Below are 14,186 nucleotides of genomic sequence, written 5' to 3' on the forward strand. Positions count from 1 at the left end.
TTAAAATACATAATCTGTAGTAAACTAAAAATCATTCTTAAAATGCTGAAACTACAACTGGATAAAAGTTAGAATTGTATAAGAACTTCGAAAGAGTCATGCTGTGGTGTATGTAAATACAATGTATGCAACAGCAGCATCTCTCTCTAGAATAATATACTCTAATCTAGTAGTTAGCCTGTATAGTGCCAGTATACCCTAGTATCTATAGAGAGCGCCTATAAAGAGAGTAGAAATTGAGTTAGTGTAATAAAATTGATCTAAGGATTGGGGCTAACCTCTTGCTGAAACCTGTTTATAGGGATGCTTACCCCTCTCTAGAGAGAATAATACTTATAACAAGTTTCTCATACAATATGTTTCAATATGTTGGTTTTTTAATATGACTACATAGAAATCATTAAATAATATAACAATTTAAGCAGCTGAAACTGGAGTATATGAGAGATCATGGACAAATAGTATAATTAAATCCTCACTGAGCAAGCACTGTAAAATGGAAATATCATAAAAGAATAATCAAGTGGATCTTGCAGAATTTAAAATTTTGAGTCACATGGAATAAAGTAGCTGAATACTTTTACATATAAAATGCATTCTTTCTGTTGTTGATACAGTAGTTGTATTTCTATGACAAGCAATGTTTGAACTATGATACATTTGCAGTTTTTCAATAAGCAACTTTTTTAATGTTTATATCTCATGATTCAACAAAATCTAACTCTAATTTAAACTAGTAAAACCTTTTTTATAAAAAAGGATTTACCATTTAATGTTAGAGTCCGTACTAAGTTGACTTTGCGTACTAAATTTTAGTTTGTTCCTTTAATAGGAATATTCAGTGAAGTCTGGCTGTAGTGAATTGTTCTGGAAATACATTCTTAAGAGCATATGGCTAATGTCATTTTTTTTGCAGTTGTATTTGTAGTGCATTGAATATTCTCAACACCTGATAATTTATGTTACAAAACCTATTCCACTTCAGGCAATATAATGTTGTAACTTTGCTCGCAGTTTCAGTACTATTACTATCTGTTAAATTTGTTCTGTGTTTGCAGAAGCAGCACTCTTGTAACAATGCAAAAGAGCCACTAAAAGCACTGAATATAAAGTGGATATAGAAGTTCTGAAGTGTCTAGTAACCTGGTTTCCCTTAGTTGCTAACTGTGAATTGCACTTTACCAAAAGAAATGTTTTAAGCTCCCATTATAATGCTTTTTCCAGTTCAAAAGTGATATGCGTGTGTGTGTGTCTCTAATCCTTCGAGCTTCTCTCTGTGTATGATTTAGGGTTACATTCCGAAAAGCAAATGGGAGATGGACACTTCTGAGGCAAAGCTAGGTGGGTATTTTTTTTCCCTGTTTTCTATAGTTGGTATCTGATGGTATGTGCAGAACTTTAATTTGCTTATTTGTGCAGTTTTTCTTGCCAAAGACCAAATGGCTTGTGTATGTGATCTATGTCATAGATGTGTATGTGAATCTACAAGACATTTCTCTTCCATGTAAAATGTAGGTTCTCTTTTCTGCAATAGTAAAGGTAGAGATAGTCTAATGTTCCTAGCCATAGCTGTTTTATACACTTTGACATAGAGTACACATTTCCATACTGATGCTCATCCACCTGTTCAAGGGAAGTAGTTTGTTTGAAAAGAAAAAAAATGCAATATTTCATTCTTCCTCTGTATTGTAAATAGGCAACTGAATCCATTCACAATATACCACGTTCGTATTCGTGCTGCATACATTTTTTTCTTAAGTCTAAATTTTCAATTGAAAAAGTGTCTGTCTTGCAACATAGGTGTTGTGCTGGCTGAAGGAAAGGCTGGTGTACCCTACTGCTTGCATTTTCATTCAGTTTTACTAAGTCATCACAAAGGGGTTACAAACATAAATACTATACCATGTCCTGCTTCTATTTTACGTGTACTTTTTTTGAGCCAACAGGAGAACATGGTTAATTTAATAATTAAGGAGAGACTGTTTTTCCTTAAGAGAAATATTTAGTAGGGAATAGTACTGGAGAGCCTTCCAAAACTGTCATGTGACCAGATAGCACAAGCTCCGTACTCTGAACCTGGTTCTGAATGATCCAGTCATAATCACTTCCTTTCAAAGACCTAGATATAAAAATTACTGTCAGCTGTTCAAATGAAATTCCTTGAGAATTGTGGGACACTTTTCAGGGGATTCAGAATGGACCTTTCTGGAAAAGGAGATGATTTTAACTCCACTGCCAATCTCATTAACATTGCTGTGCTGCTAGATGTTATCTGTTATAACTGATATTTCCATCAAAATCAGCAAGAGAAATGCAGGCACAAGGCCAAGTGATGGAGCATGTGTGCATGCAAAGGAATTTCCATTAATATGCAACTTTTGAGCAACAATGTTTATTTCAGGAATGGTACTAAAACAGGATCTTTGAACCAACCTGGGTAAAAGGATCACTTTCAGTCACCTTTATGATAAAATAATAGATATCTGAAAGGGGATGTGTAGTGTAAATTTCAAAGAGCAAGTTCACTATATATAACTGCCTAACCCTCGGGACAGTGAGTCTGAGTATGTGATACATGCCTCTGTATTCTTGCTTTCAAATCCTAACGGCATCATAGAAATGGCACCAGAAGACCCTGTTTACATAAATGGCCTTTTGTCGCCTGCTGTTTGACTGCTTTGCTGCAGCATCTTTTCTGCTGCCACGTTCTCTTGATGAGCCATTGAAATCCTGATGGAACATCTAGACTTCTTGATACCTTCAGCACAGCTGGATGAGCCTTTTCTCAGTATCTGAGGTCTATCAAACAGCTAAGCAATTAAAGAAGAAACTCATTCCAAGGGTTATGTGCATTCTTGCTGTAGAGTTCACAACCCTGGTCTGTTGTTAAGCTTATTTCTTAGGGCTTGCCATGATAATTTTTAAGAAATGTTGTTCTGGAAATCATAGCATAAAATAATCTGTGTGGTTAAAAAATTCAAAGCTGTTGGTTATTTTGTTATATTCCAAATAACTGTTTGTTTTTACTGTTTGAAAAATAATGTTTTTCATTAAATGTGCATAAGAGGAATGGAAGTGTCCCATTACACACAACTAATATTTTTAAACACCTCCCAAAAAAATCCCTCAATTACACACATTTTACAAATATCAAATACTGAAGCCCAAAATATGTATGATACATAGAACAATTGAACTGTTTTAAATATATATCATTCTTTGTGTGTAGCATCCCCAGCAAAACTGAGTATGGAGCAGAAACTAACAAAGTTTTTAAAATCTCCCCCTCCCCACATTGTTAAATCTCACTAATAAAAAATAGAAGCAAAATAATTGTTTTTATAATACGCTTTCCAGGTAATAAATCCAAATTATAAAAGTAATATAGGATCATCTCCACTTAACCCAAATATGTACAAATAAATGTAAAATAAACTGCAGGGTTAAACTCCTAACAAAATGACTCTGTTAGCCACTGATCTTGACATCAGCTGCACACATTTCTTGTAACTAGCTCTCATCAGGAACTCAGCTAACAGGACAACGGTATTCCACAGTCACCATGTCCTGTTGCTAAAGAGGTCTCACCCTGGAAACAGACTGAATCTATCCCTGTTGGGATATAAATAGCCCCTTCCCCAATAAGTCTAAATTCTACAAAAAGCTATAGAAAAAACAAAATTTACTAAAAACAAGTATCATATTGCTACAAAGAGCCCTAAATCCCATTGTTATGGATGCTGTTTCCTAGAAGGTTGCTCTATAAATTCAGGCATTGTCAGCCAAAACTGTGGTTAAGAAACCTTGTGTTTTAGGACTTAAAAGTGGTGATATCTGGTGCATCCTAGGATTTCCAGGGTAATGCTTAGTAAGTCATAGTTATTCCTAATAGTCTATTTCAGCAGTGACTGATTAGAACTGTATACTAAATGGTGTGTAAAGCTGTAATATAGATTTGTTATTCCAGATTTGGATTGTTTCCTGCGAGATACTGGCCTGTTCAGCATGTTTTCACACAGTAGACAGACTTTTACAGAGGTGAAAGGGCTGAAAGGCAGAATCTTAAGCCAAATACATTTCTTTGATGGATTGGTTCACCCAAATCACTTGGCAGCTACAAATTCTGTTGTGTTTTCTATTTTTATTTATAAATATAGTTACAGGTAAAGTACAACAGAATTTTACTGGCTACAGTGTGTCATGGAGAATGTCTGAAATGTTGAGCTTTTGGCTGAACATGCTTGTGACAGTCACCAAGCACATGAAAATCTCCTTGCCTTAGAGTTCTTGCTTTGGTTAATATTTATTCTGGCAGGGATGGTACATTCCTCTTCTGAATACTGTGCCCCTACATACTGCTGCCCATTTTTCATACATGTTCTGGGTACAACCACAGCCACATTTCTGTTTAAAATGTATATCAATGCGCCCTTCTGTATTTGTGCAGCAAGTTCTTCCATTTACAGCTTACAGAAATCGGCTAATGCTTGTTGTCTTGATTGAGGTATAATTGCCTCTTTGAGTATATTATTTAAAAGTATGGTTTAATAGTGCAATGTTCAGACCTCACAGATGGGAAAACTACCTTCACAATATCTGAAGTATTATCTGCACTGTAAAACTTTATTCTAGGATGCAAATAACATTTCACTCAGGCCACTATGAGTTGTTGCATAAAAAATATGAAAATTATAACTTTTTTTGGAGGGGTGGCTAGTATTGAGAAACAAAAAGTTATTGGCTAATTTCAGGTGCTTTTATAATTAAAATAATTAAGGTGAGTTTTTAAGAAGTTTCACAGATTTTAAGGATCCTGCCATTTTGCTATTTTTAAAACTCTAAATGGTAGAATGATTAAAGTTTGAAAATTGGGTGCTAAATAACCATTTCTTTCCATAACTACCATCGCAGGCTCTATATTACAAAGTGAAACCTTGTCTCATAACAACAAACCCTTCTGAGTTGATCTGCCAAGGATCAGTGCAATAGGACTTTGAGAATGCTTCAAGGAGTGTCTGCTCTGGGGGCACCTCTGGACATACCTTGAAGTACCATGGCATAGATGGTAGCGGATCTCCCTGGAAGGGCAGCCAACTTCAGACACAAAAGGAGATTAAATTTAAAAACATACTCTGTACTGAGATAAACGGAGTCCTTAAAAGAAGGATTATTCAAACTGACGGTGCAGTCCTTAATTCACCTTTTTACATTTGAGTGTTGCAAAACTTTAAGGTACCGATTTGCGACTTTTGTTATACACAGGTGAAGTGGGAGAATTAACTCTTTCATACTGGTGATCAGATGTGCTTGCTACTTGCACTTAGCATCAGAAACTTCTGATTCGCAGTGGGAAAGTGTTGATATGACTGCCTTGTCACAGAGTTCCTCGACTTCTCCATTTGTCACAGTTTAAATGTGTGTGCTGCTCTCCTTTTCAATGCTGTTTATTCTGGAGACCCTTATAATAGCAGTGGTCTGTGTTGAGTAATTTGTGAATAATACTAGATGGGCTTGGAAGTACCTTTACTGTTGGACCAATACAAAGGAATTTCCCATGGCAAGAGTTTCTCTCGTGAAAGGAGATGGCATCTCTCTATGGAGCCGTAGTCACAAATTTGGCATATTTGACTTTGCATTGTTTCTTCTTTTATTCTATGTAACTATTAGCACTTCAGGAAAGCAGATACAGCTATTCTGTGTTGATTTTTAACTGTAGTGTCTTTGGGGAGGGAATTCAAAAATGCTTTGCTTGAACAGATGAAAGATTTGAATCTGTCCCAATTAAATGGGGCATAATGGATTCTTGAAAATTCTAGCATTAAATGAGGGAGGGATTACTTTATTGGTTTGTCGTGTGAAGTTTTACTGAAGTATGCACAAGTCACCATTTGTTTTTTTTGTTCTCATGACTTCCAGTACTACTCTGCTCTTCGCTATTTTAAATAAAACAAAATTCATCTATGTACTGAAATTCTTTGGATGCACATTTTTAGACTGTCCTTTTCTGCTGCCCAGCAAATAGGTTGCTTTGTATTTGATTAGTGTCAGAGATCTCCTGTTGGCTAATTTAATAACATCAGTGACTTCTGAGCTAGTGTGTCTGTCATCACTGGCAATGGTTTACAGAGAACACCAAATAACTGTAAAAAGTCACTCTACATATACTTTAATGTGGCAGTGATTATAGAAATTGTTTAAAATATAGGAGCAACAAACTTACTACATGACATTATGAACCAGTGAGTAAACGCCAATGGGAAAAAAAGGTAGTGGAATTATTTTTAGCTCTGTAAAGCCAGTTTCATATCTTCACACCTATTAGTCCTTAACCTTATGTACTTGGTCTCTTATGTACTTGGTCTCATTACCACTAGCAGTCTGCCTTGAATAAGTGGCCAAAAACAGGAAGTTCGTATAACTCGATAAATGTCATCTTGTTTCACCTCATCTCTCAGGCTGGTCACTCTGGTTCAGTAAGCAACAGAAGAAAAAAGTGACCTTTGGACAAACTTACTTCTTGAGCATTCATGTGTGTGAGACCTCTCACACTATGAATAATAGATTGAGTCTTTCTGCAGTCCCAGGATTTTGTGTTCAGTAGAAGCAGTTCTTCAAAAACTGCTTACTATACAGTCCTTAGTAGGTTTAACAGTTTGATGGACCCCAAGTTCCTGATATTGCATGTTATACCATGTTTGACACAGTATTATACCCAACACTTGGAAGAAAATGTGTGGCTTTAATATTGTGTTAAACTGCAGAATAGATGGGACTGTCATTCCACCAACAGCTTCCAGCAGCAGTGTTATGCCTGCTGAGCATGGACTCTGAATGATGTGAACTTCCAGGAAGATACGTTTTCCTCCCTCATACAAACGGCAATACTGAGTGTTACTGACAAAATTAATATGAAAGATATATAAAAATTGGAAATGGGGGTGAGTCTTTAGAGTTGAAACAAACTAGAGATCATTCCACTCATTAACACAATCTGGATGTGCAAGTTCTGCTGCTGTGAAATACAGACTCATTCTTTTGAAAGTGTTCCCTCTCTCATCTTGTTTGTGTGCCTTTTTCACAAATTTTCTCCTTTAACGCTGAGGCTCTGTGTTTGTTCTCAGACAAGCTGGATGGCTTGCGGACAGGCACAAAGAGGAAACGTGATTGGGAAGCAATTGCCAGTAGGATGGAGGATTATCTTCAGCTTCCAGATGACTATGATACACGTGCTTCTGAACCTGGCAAGAAGAGGGTAATAAACTCCATTAGTGCTTAATATCTCTAAAGGACTCATACAGCATTCTCTCTGTAGAACATAGTCTGCACCATTCATTCAGTTTGCCTGCATATAGGACCAGTGTGAAATCATTGTTTCATTTCATTGTCCCATTAGATGCCATGGCAGACTGTTCTTAAGAACATGGTCTTCCAAACACATACAGATTTGATTTGATAAAGTGAGCCATTGAAGATAGTAAAGATTAACAGCATATGTCTCAGATTTTGAGAATTAGGAAAAAGATACACCATTCTTAAGGAAACGTTCTAAATAAAGATGCAGACTTTCTAGAGAAGCCATGGAGATGGGTATTCTGTGTATGGTGTATGTTTTGTGGGGGGCACAAAAGGTATAGTATATAATGCAGAAAAGAGGCTAGGAAGTTTGTACTGTGTGTTGTATATGAGAGAAGAGGAAAATAAAATGGGTTTTATGTATGTGACTTATGTTCTGTTAAAGTTAATCGATTTTTATGGTAGGCTTTGTAATAAGGGTAGTGAAGGAAACAGCATGTGTTCTTAAATTCAGGGCAGGTTCAGTTTGAGTGATTTTCTTTGGAAAAATAGCTTCTGTATAAATAAAAATTGATCCTTTATCATCCCTGAATGTGTGCTGCTGCTTGAAATACTTCTATGAATGGAAGGTAAAAATGCATGTAGACACAAGAATGTACAAATTTGCATGAGCATCACTTAAAATAATAATCTCCCATAAAATTAGATCTCTTAGAGTTAAGGTTACTTAATTACATTTCCTGTGAAGATAGTCATTAAAATCAAGGAAACTGACAGTAAAGTCATTTACAGCTATAGTCAACCAACTTGTGTCTTACTCCCCTAAGCATCAATAGAATATAGTCTGAGTCCTCAGCTCCACAACAAACTCCCTTTTAATTCCAACATACATTCAATAACCCAAACTCTAATCTCAGCAGGATTAAGCTATATTATTCCCTATAGATGTGTGTAATCATAGTGTCTATACTAATTGTGCATGGAAAAATTTGAGGTTGAAGTGCAGGTTTGTGCATTTCGGAGGGAATGGGAGGAATTGGTTGTGTACATAGTGGTTAGTTGTATGTTAAAATTGAAAGAGTTTGTCATGGAGCTGAAGAGTTTGTAATTGTGTTTGGGTGATAAGATGTAAATTGAGGTTGGTATGGATGTTAACACTGACCTTTCTAGTGATATCCTTAATTTTTAATGATCATGGTCATAGAAAATGCAATTGAACAACCTTTAGTCTAAGCTAATTTTTGTGGAGAGCGTCTTTGATTTTTTAAAAGTGTAGGTAGATGGATGAGTAGGTTAAGTTTGGCCAGTGGATCTGGGAGGAGTGGGGGTATTATGGAGTTTTGGGCAGGAGGCTATGAAGGTGATTGGGGAGGACAACAGTGGGGTAGTTACTTGGTGGTTGTGGACCAGGAAGGGGTTTAGCAGGAGAGTGATACTCAGTGTGAGTTTGTGCAGGGTGGCTAGAGGGAAGAAGTCTGGAGAAGAGGACCCGAGGTTTCTTCTGATGAATGTCTTATGGTTTAACAGACAGCTTTGTTCCAGGGGACCACTTGCTTACAAACAGTAAGAGATTTTCAGAGGTGAAGGGAGTTGAGGGGTGGAGCAAGGTTGGGTAGCAGCTCTCCCTGGTTCCATCCCCACCAGGGCCCCTAGATCACTAAGCAGGGAAATACTCTTTACATTTATTAACCTTTTATTTTTATAAGTATAAACATTTATACAAAATTAGTGGTAATAGAAATAAATATAAAAGTTATTTCCTTGTACATTGGGTTAGCAGAATGAGGACATTGAACTAAGTAGGTTGGGGAACTGGGCTAGTAAGTGAGGGGTGGGCATTGGGGGCCAAGGAGTCAGCAGAAATCAGGAGTGGAGGGCAGGATGGGGAAGAGATTTGTTCTTGAGGGTATGTCTGCACAGCAAAGAAAAACCCAAGGCTGGCCTGTGCCAGCTGACATGGGCTTGTGGGGCTCAGGCTACGGTACTATTTCATTGCTGTGTAGACTTCCGGGCTCAGGAGCTCTGGGACCCTCTCATCTTGCAGGGTTCTAGAGCCTGGGATCCAGCCCGAGCCTGGAAGTCTACACAGCAGTGAAACAGCCCCGCAGCCTGCGCCCTGCAAGCTCAGGTCAGCTGGCATGGGCTAGCTACAGGTGTCTAGTTTCTGTGTAGACACACCATGAGTTGCCTGCAGATACTGCTTCTCTAGCCTTGTCATCACTCTTCCTACCTTGTGTCCTGGTTACAACCTTCCCATTAGTTGGCTTTTATGCCCTCTTTCCCCACACCACAACCCCTCATTCCATATATGCACTTATGTGTGGGTGAGAAGGTGACTGCAGCGGTCTGAACAGATCCGAGATGAAGATTGTTAGTGACTTTAAGAAGCCGTAGAGGAGGAAGTGGCAGTTGTCAAGGTGGGATGGGACATAAATGCATGAATGAGCAACTTAGCACAGTGGTTGAGGTAGTGAAAAGGTTCATCCAGAAATGTGTCATAGAAGCCAAAGATAGAAAAGAACTATTGATTGTGACTCTCCTTCAGTCAGTGCAGGATTGTTCCCTACAGTATATCTTCTTGTACTTTGTCCAGTCTAGTTTTAAATGACTCCAGTATGTAATTAAGCTTACAAGGTAGATGCAGAGAAAGATTATAGTTATGAAAAAATTGTAGCTCAACATTGTGGTATCGTGTTCTCTGTGCCATTTCATTTGGGACCAGTAGAATACTGATTCGTGCACACTACGGTGGTGAACACTAAGAAGTAAGCCTATGTAATCCTTCCTTACAGAAGCACTGTTCTGTTCTGTGGCTTTCCTCCAGTTGCCATCAATCCTTCCACACAGAAGAATACTTTCCAGTGGTCTTCCTCTTGGTTCCTGTGAGCAGTAGGCATCCAGCCATACTCTTCCTCTAAGCCTTAGAATAAATGCAGCCACTATGCTCTGAATCACAGAATTATTAGTGTTAAAATGGAAAAGACTTAATCATCTAGTCCATCCCCCAGCCAGTGCAAGATTTTTCTCTACCCTGTCATATATTCAGAACATTCCCTTTTAAATGATGTAATTGGTGGAACATCCATTGCTTCCTTTGAGAGAATGATTTGGGTCTTCAATTTCAGAACCAAAATGGTTGAGTGCAGGTTAAGAATTTTCTTTGTACACTAGCCTGTGTGGGAAAGGCCTACTAGTGTTCCAGTGTTTATTCTTGAAGGGCTGTCCTACTGACATTGTGTTCTTCATAGGTGAGGTGGGCAGACCTAGAAGAAAAGAAGGATGCAGACAGGAAGAGGGCCATTGGTTTTGTGGTTGGACAAACAGATTGGGAAAAGATCACAGATGAAAGTGGTCATCTTGCTGAGAGAGCCCTCAACCGCACCAAATATATCTGAGACAATTATTATATGGAATTTTTGTATCTTTAAGGTAAGTGTTCCACCATTATACAAATTTAGTCTCACTGTTTTTTAAGAGTTGAGGATGAGATTAAAGCACACACATTGCTAGGGTTCTCCCTCCAGATATTGTTGTCTGGGGCCTTGAATGGTAGGTGGATTTGTCAGTTGTACACGTTCATTGGTGTATAATCTCCTGTGTGTAGCGTCTCAAGATTGAAGGAAAAGGGGTATCAGCCTTCAAAATCTCTAAACGTTGTCAGTAATAAGAGTGTAAGTGTTCATTATAAGGACAACCGGAATATATGTCAGCTGGATACCTAGTTATTCCAATTCCAGATTCTACATTATTGTATTCGAATTCTGACCATTTTTAGTGATACATTTCTCAGTGTAACAGACTTTTCTTTTCTTTACAGGCCATTTACTTTGAGGAGAACTGAACCCAGCGTGGCATGAGCATCCTGCATGGATCATGTCACTACCATCTTCACAGATTATTTTTGTTTCTTTTGTTGTTTTAGTTTCTGAAAGTTCCTTGAAATATTGGCACATGATAACCAGTGTCCCCAAAAGACATACAATTCCGCTGCACCTAAGCGAGAGTTTTCATTTTAATATTTTTTGGAGGGGAGGGAGGGTCAGTAGTTTTAGCTGCTATGCGTGGGGTAAGGTGGAAAAATTAGGCAGAGAATGTTTCCTCCACTGTATTGTAACAGAATGTCTGTATCACCTTTGCTTTGTGGCCATTCTCGTTTTATACTGTACGTACCTTGTAGCTTATTGTACTAGGAAGCAGAACAATAAACTTTCACTATAAACCCAGTGAGTTTGGTGGGCCATACAGCATGGGCCTTTCTCTTGGTGTTTGTTTTACCTTTTAAATGTGGTCTGTCTTCACGTGTTGACAGAATGTTCAAAATCGCCGTCATCTGGAAGAGGCATCATGCTTCTGTTTGAGTGCATGTCTTACCTGGGGACTCCAGGAGCCACCTGCTCTCCTCTTTGTAGCCAGCTTATTTTTTTAGGTCTTGGCTCTTGTTGGCCTACAGTAATTTTACATCTTCTCTGTCATCTTGGAGGGCAGCTGTTCTTTGAAGTGTTTTCTGGATTGTTAGTTTCTCAGCTGTTTTAAATTTCAGTTGCTACCTGTGGGTTTGAATTTAATTCTGGAGAACTGAAATACTCCAGGTAGTAATGTGGAGTGTGAAAAAAGTTCCTTTATTGCTGAGTTTGAAATTAAACCAAGTAATGGAAAATTGTGAATGTGGGAAGCCCTCTCAAGGGGAGCCCAGAAAGTCCCTGTGGTCACAATAGGTCAGGTGGTCTATTTGACTCCACATCAATGCATGTTCATTCCCCTCACAAAATTTAATTTCACTTAAAAGAAGTAATGAAGACTTTCAGATCTAGAGCTAAAGGATACCTCAGTCTGGCCAAGAAATGGGCTTCACCTGATGTAAAAGATAGATTAAATAATTGTCCACTTTGAGAACAATAGGGTAGGGGCTTTATGTACATTATCATTTGTCTCACCACTGATGGACAGTGTTACAGATTTGCTAATGAGCAAGTTGAATAGATCTTTCAGGGTTTCCAAACCAAAGGCTTACATTAAGACTTGTATGGAAAGAGAAGGTGCTAGATTATCTGAAAAATGTCTTAGTTGATGGTGAATTATTTGAAATTGCTGTTCTGCACACTTTGAAGAAAGTGAAATTCTAAAAGTGTCTTCTGTGCTCCCTGTTGCTCTGCTGAGTGATTACATTGCAAATTGCTTCTACGTTTATTAACCAATCAAGACTGGTGAGGGCATTGTTTGGTACATTAAATTAGAGCCATTGTTTGTAATATTGAATGGTTTTTGTTTGCCATTCTAATACATTTCTGTTTACTTGACATTTCTCAGCCTGATTCATTGTGTGTGATTGAAAGCTTTTCTCAGGGTGAACAGACTATCTGAATTTATGACCTGAATGAATGTTTACATATAGAAAAATTAAGCTCCTTGAATGTAATGCTTTTACACCAGAATGTAACAAATGTAGATTTGTGTGTACACATCCCATAATACAGCAGTATTTACTTTCTGTTTTTAAATGTTGCAAAGTACGGTCTTTGAATTCTCACAAAGTTGGCATTGCACAAAGCAGTAATTGCCAGAAACTCCGGGAAATCAGAGGGCTTTTGTGTCCTTGTGGCAATCAGTCAAGGCTTGTCTCAAAGGAGTTGCTTTCTCATTCCTCAGCATAGTGGCTACCAGAAAGATTCTGAGGCTACCAACTGGAGTCTGTCCATAACAAATCTGGACCGCTGATGGTATTTCCTGAACCCATTTTCACTTCCTGTGCCATTTTGATGGGTTAGTTTTATATCCAGACGCTAAGAGCTGATGTTTTCATTATAACCTTCAGAATCAGTCTGAATCAAGTTCTAACACTCTTCTTTCCAGGAGAAATAATTCTTCTGGAGCGTGCAAGAGTCATAGAAACAGAGAGTGGCAGAGGGGATCACAGTGTCTCCTCTGTTCTCATGCAGTTTGTAGCAGAACTGAGCAGCCAGCACTCAAGGAGGCCATGCTGTTTTTGTTCCCTTGGTCTGCATGCAAGGAAGGAGAAACAGACACAGAACACGTGAGGGGTTACACTTGTTACCAGTCAGATGTGACGAGAGATATGGCAAATGACAATTAACTGGAAGGGCAGTGCAAATTGAGTATCATGTTTACATTATGAAAAAGTTCTGTTGCAAGTGTTTGCCAATATCCTCAAAATACGGTGAATTTTCTTCTGTCACGTTGATGTTTGTTCTTTACAGGTACTATAATGCATCCACGTCTACAGTAATTTTATGATCTTTGCCATCTGTGTTGCAGTATGGTGGTGAGTATGAGCACCCAGCAGATCAGAATGGGGCAGATTGTTGGGAAGTGGCTCAGGAAGAAAGTATTATATCTGCGTAATATCAGAGCATCAATCTCCACCATGTTCCATGCACTCCAGTCCTTCAAAGAATGAAGTAATCCAGCACTTTGAACTGCTCATAAGCACTGCTGGCAGAATTACAAATAGCTGGATTGTCACATCCTTGGTCCATGCCCAAAGAATGGTGGTGGTGATTGATTCAGTGCACTCAGCTGTGGAATATGACAAAGTTGGATCCTCTTTGCTGTCCTATCCAGTATCCACAGGCAGCTTCTGGGACTTAGACCCCATGCTGACACTGCGCTCATACAGCATTGGGAATAAAAAATGCCTCCTACAATCTGTGGTTAACTAGGAGAATGCACCCCATTCTCTCAGATTATGACCTGGCTGTGATCATAAATGGCTTTGTTAACTCCAGATTGTACTGTGCAATGCAAAGTACCAGTGGTTTTCAACCTTTTTTCATTTGCAGTCCCCTAAAAAATTTCAAATGGAGGCGCAGAGCCCTTAAATCTTAAACATAGTCTGCAGACCCCCATGGATCCATGGACCACAGGTTGATAAACAC

General features: G+C 38.4%; 1 protein-coding gene across 1 annotated transcript in view; it reads left to right on the forward strand.

The window, feature by feature from the left end:
- YLPM1 (YLP motif containing 1) overlaps window positions 1–11,520 on the forward strand; it is a 59,645-nt gene extending 48,125 nt beyond the window's left edge. Inside the window, exons 18-21 of the mRNA XM_084629937.1 lie at window positions 1,290–1,341; window positions 7,122–7,252; window positions 10,542–10,722; window positions 11,111–11,520. Of these exons, the coding sequence (XP_084486063.1) occupies window positions 1,290–1,341; window positions 7,122–7,252; window positions 10,542–10,688 (330 nt within the window). The 3' untranslated portion in view covers window positions 10,689–10,722; window positions 11,111–11,520. The remainder of the gene's footprint in view (window positions 1–1,289; window positions 1,342–7,121; window positions 7,253–10,541; window positions 10,723–11,110) is intronic.
- Window positions 11,521–14,186: the final 2,666 nt, after the last annotated feature.

Source organism: Lepidochelys olivacea (assembly GCF_965140295.1).
Source record: "Lepidochelys olivacea isolate rLepOli2 genome assembly, chromosome: 6".
Classification (NCBI taxonomy): domain Eukaryota; kingdom Metazoa; phylum Chordata; order Testudines; family Cheloniidae; genus Lepidochelys; species Lepidochelys olivacea.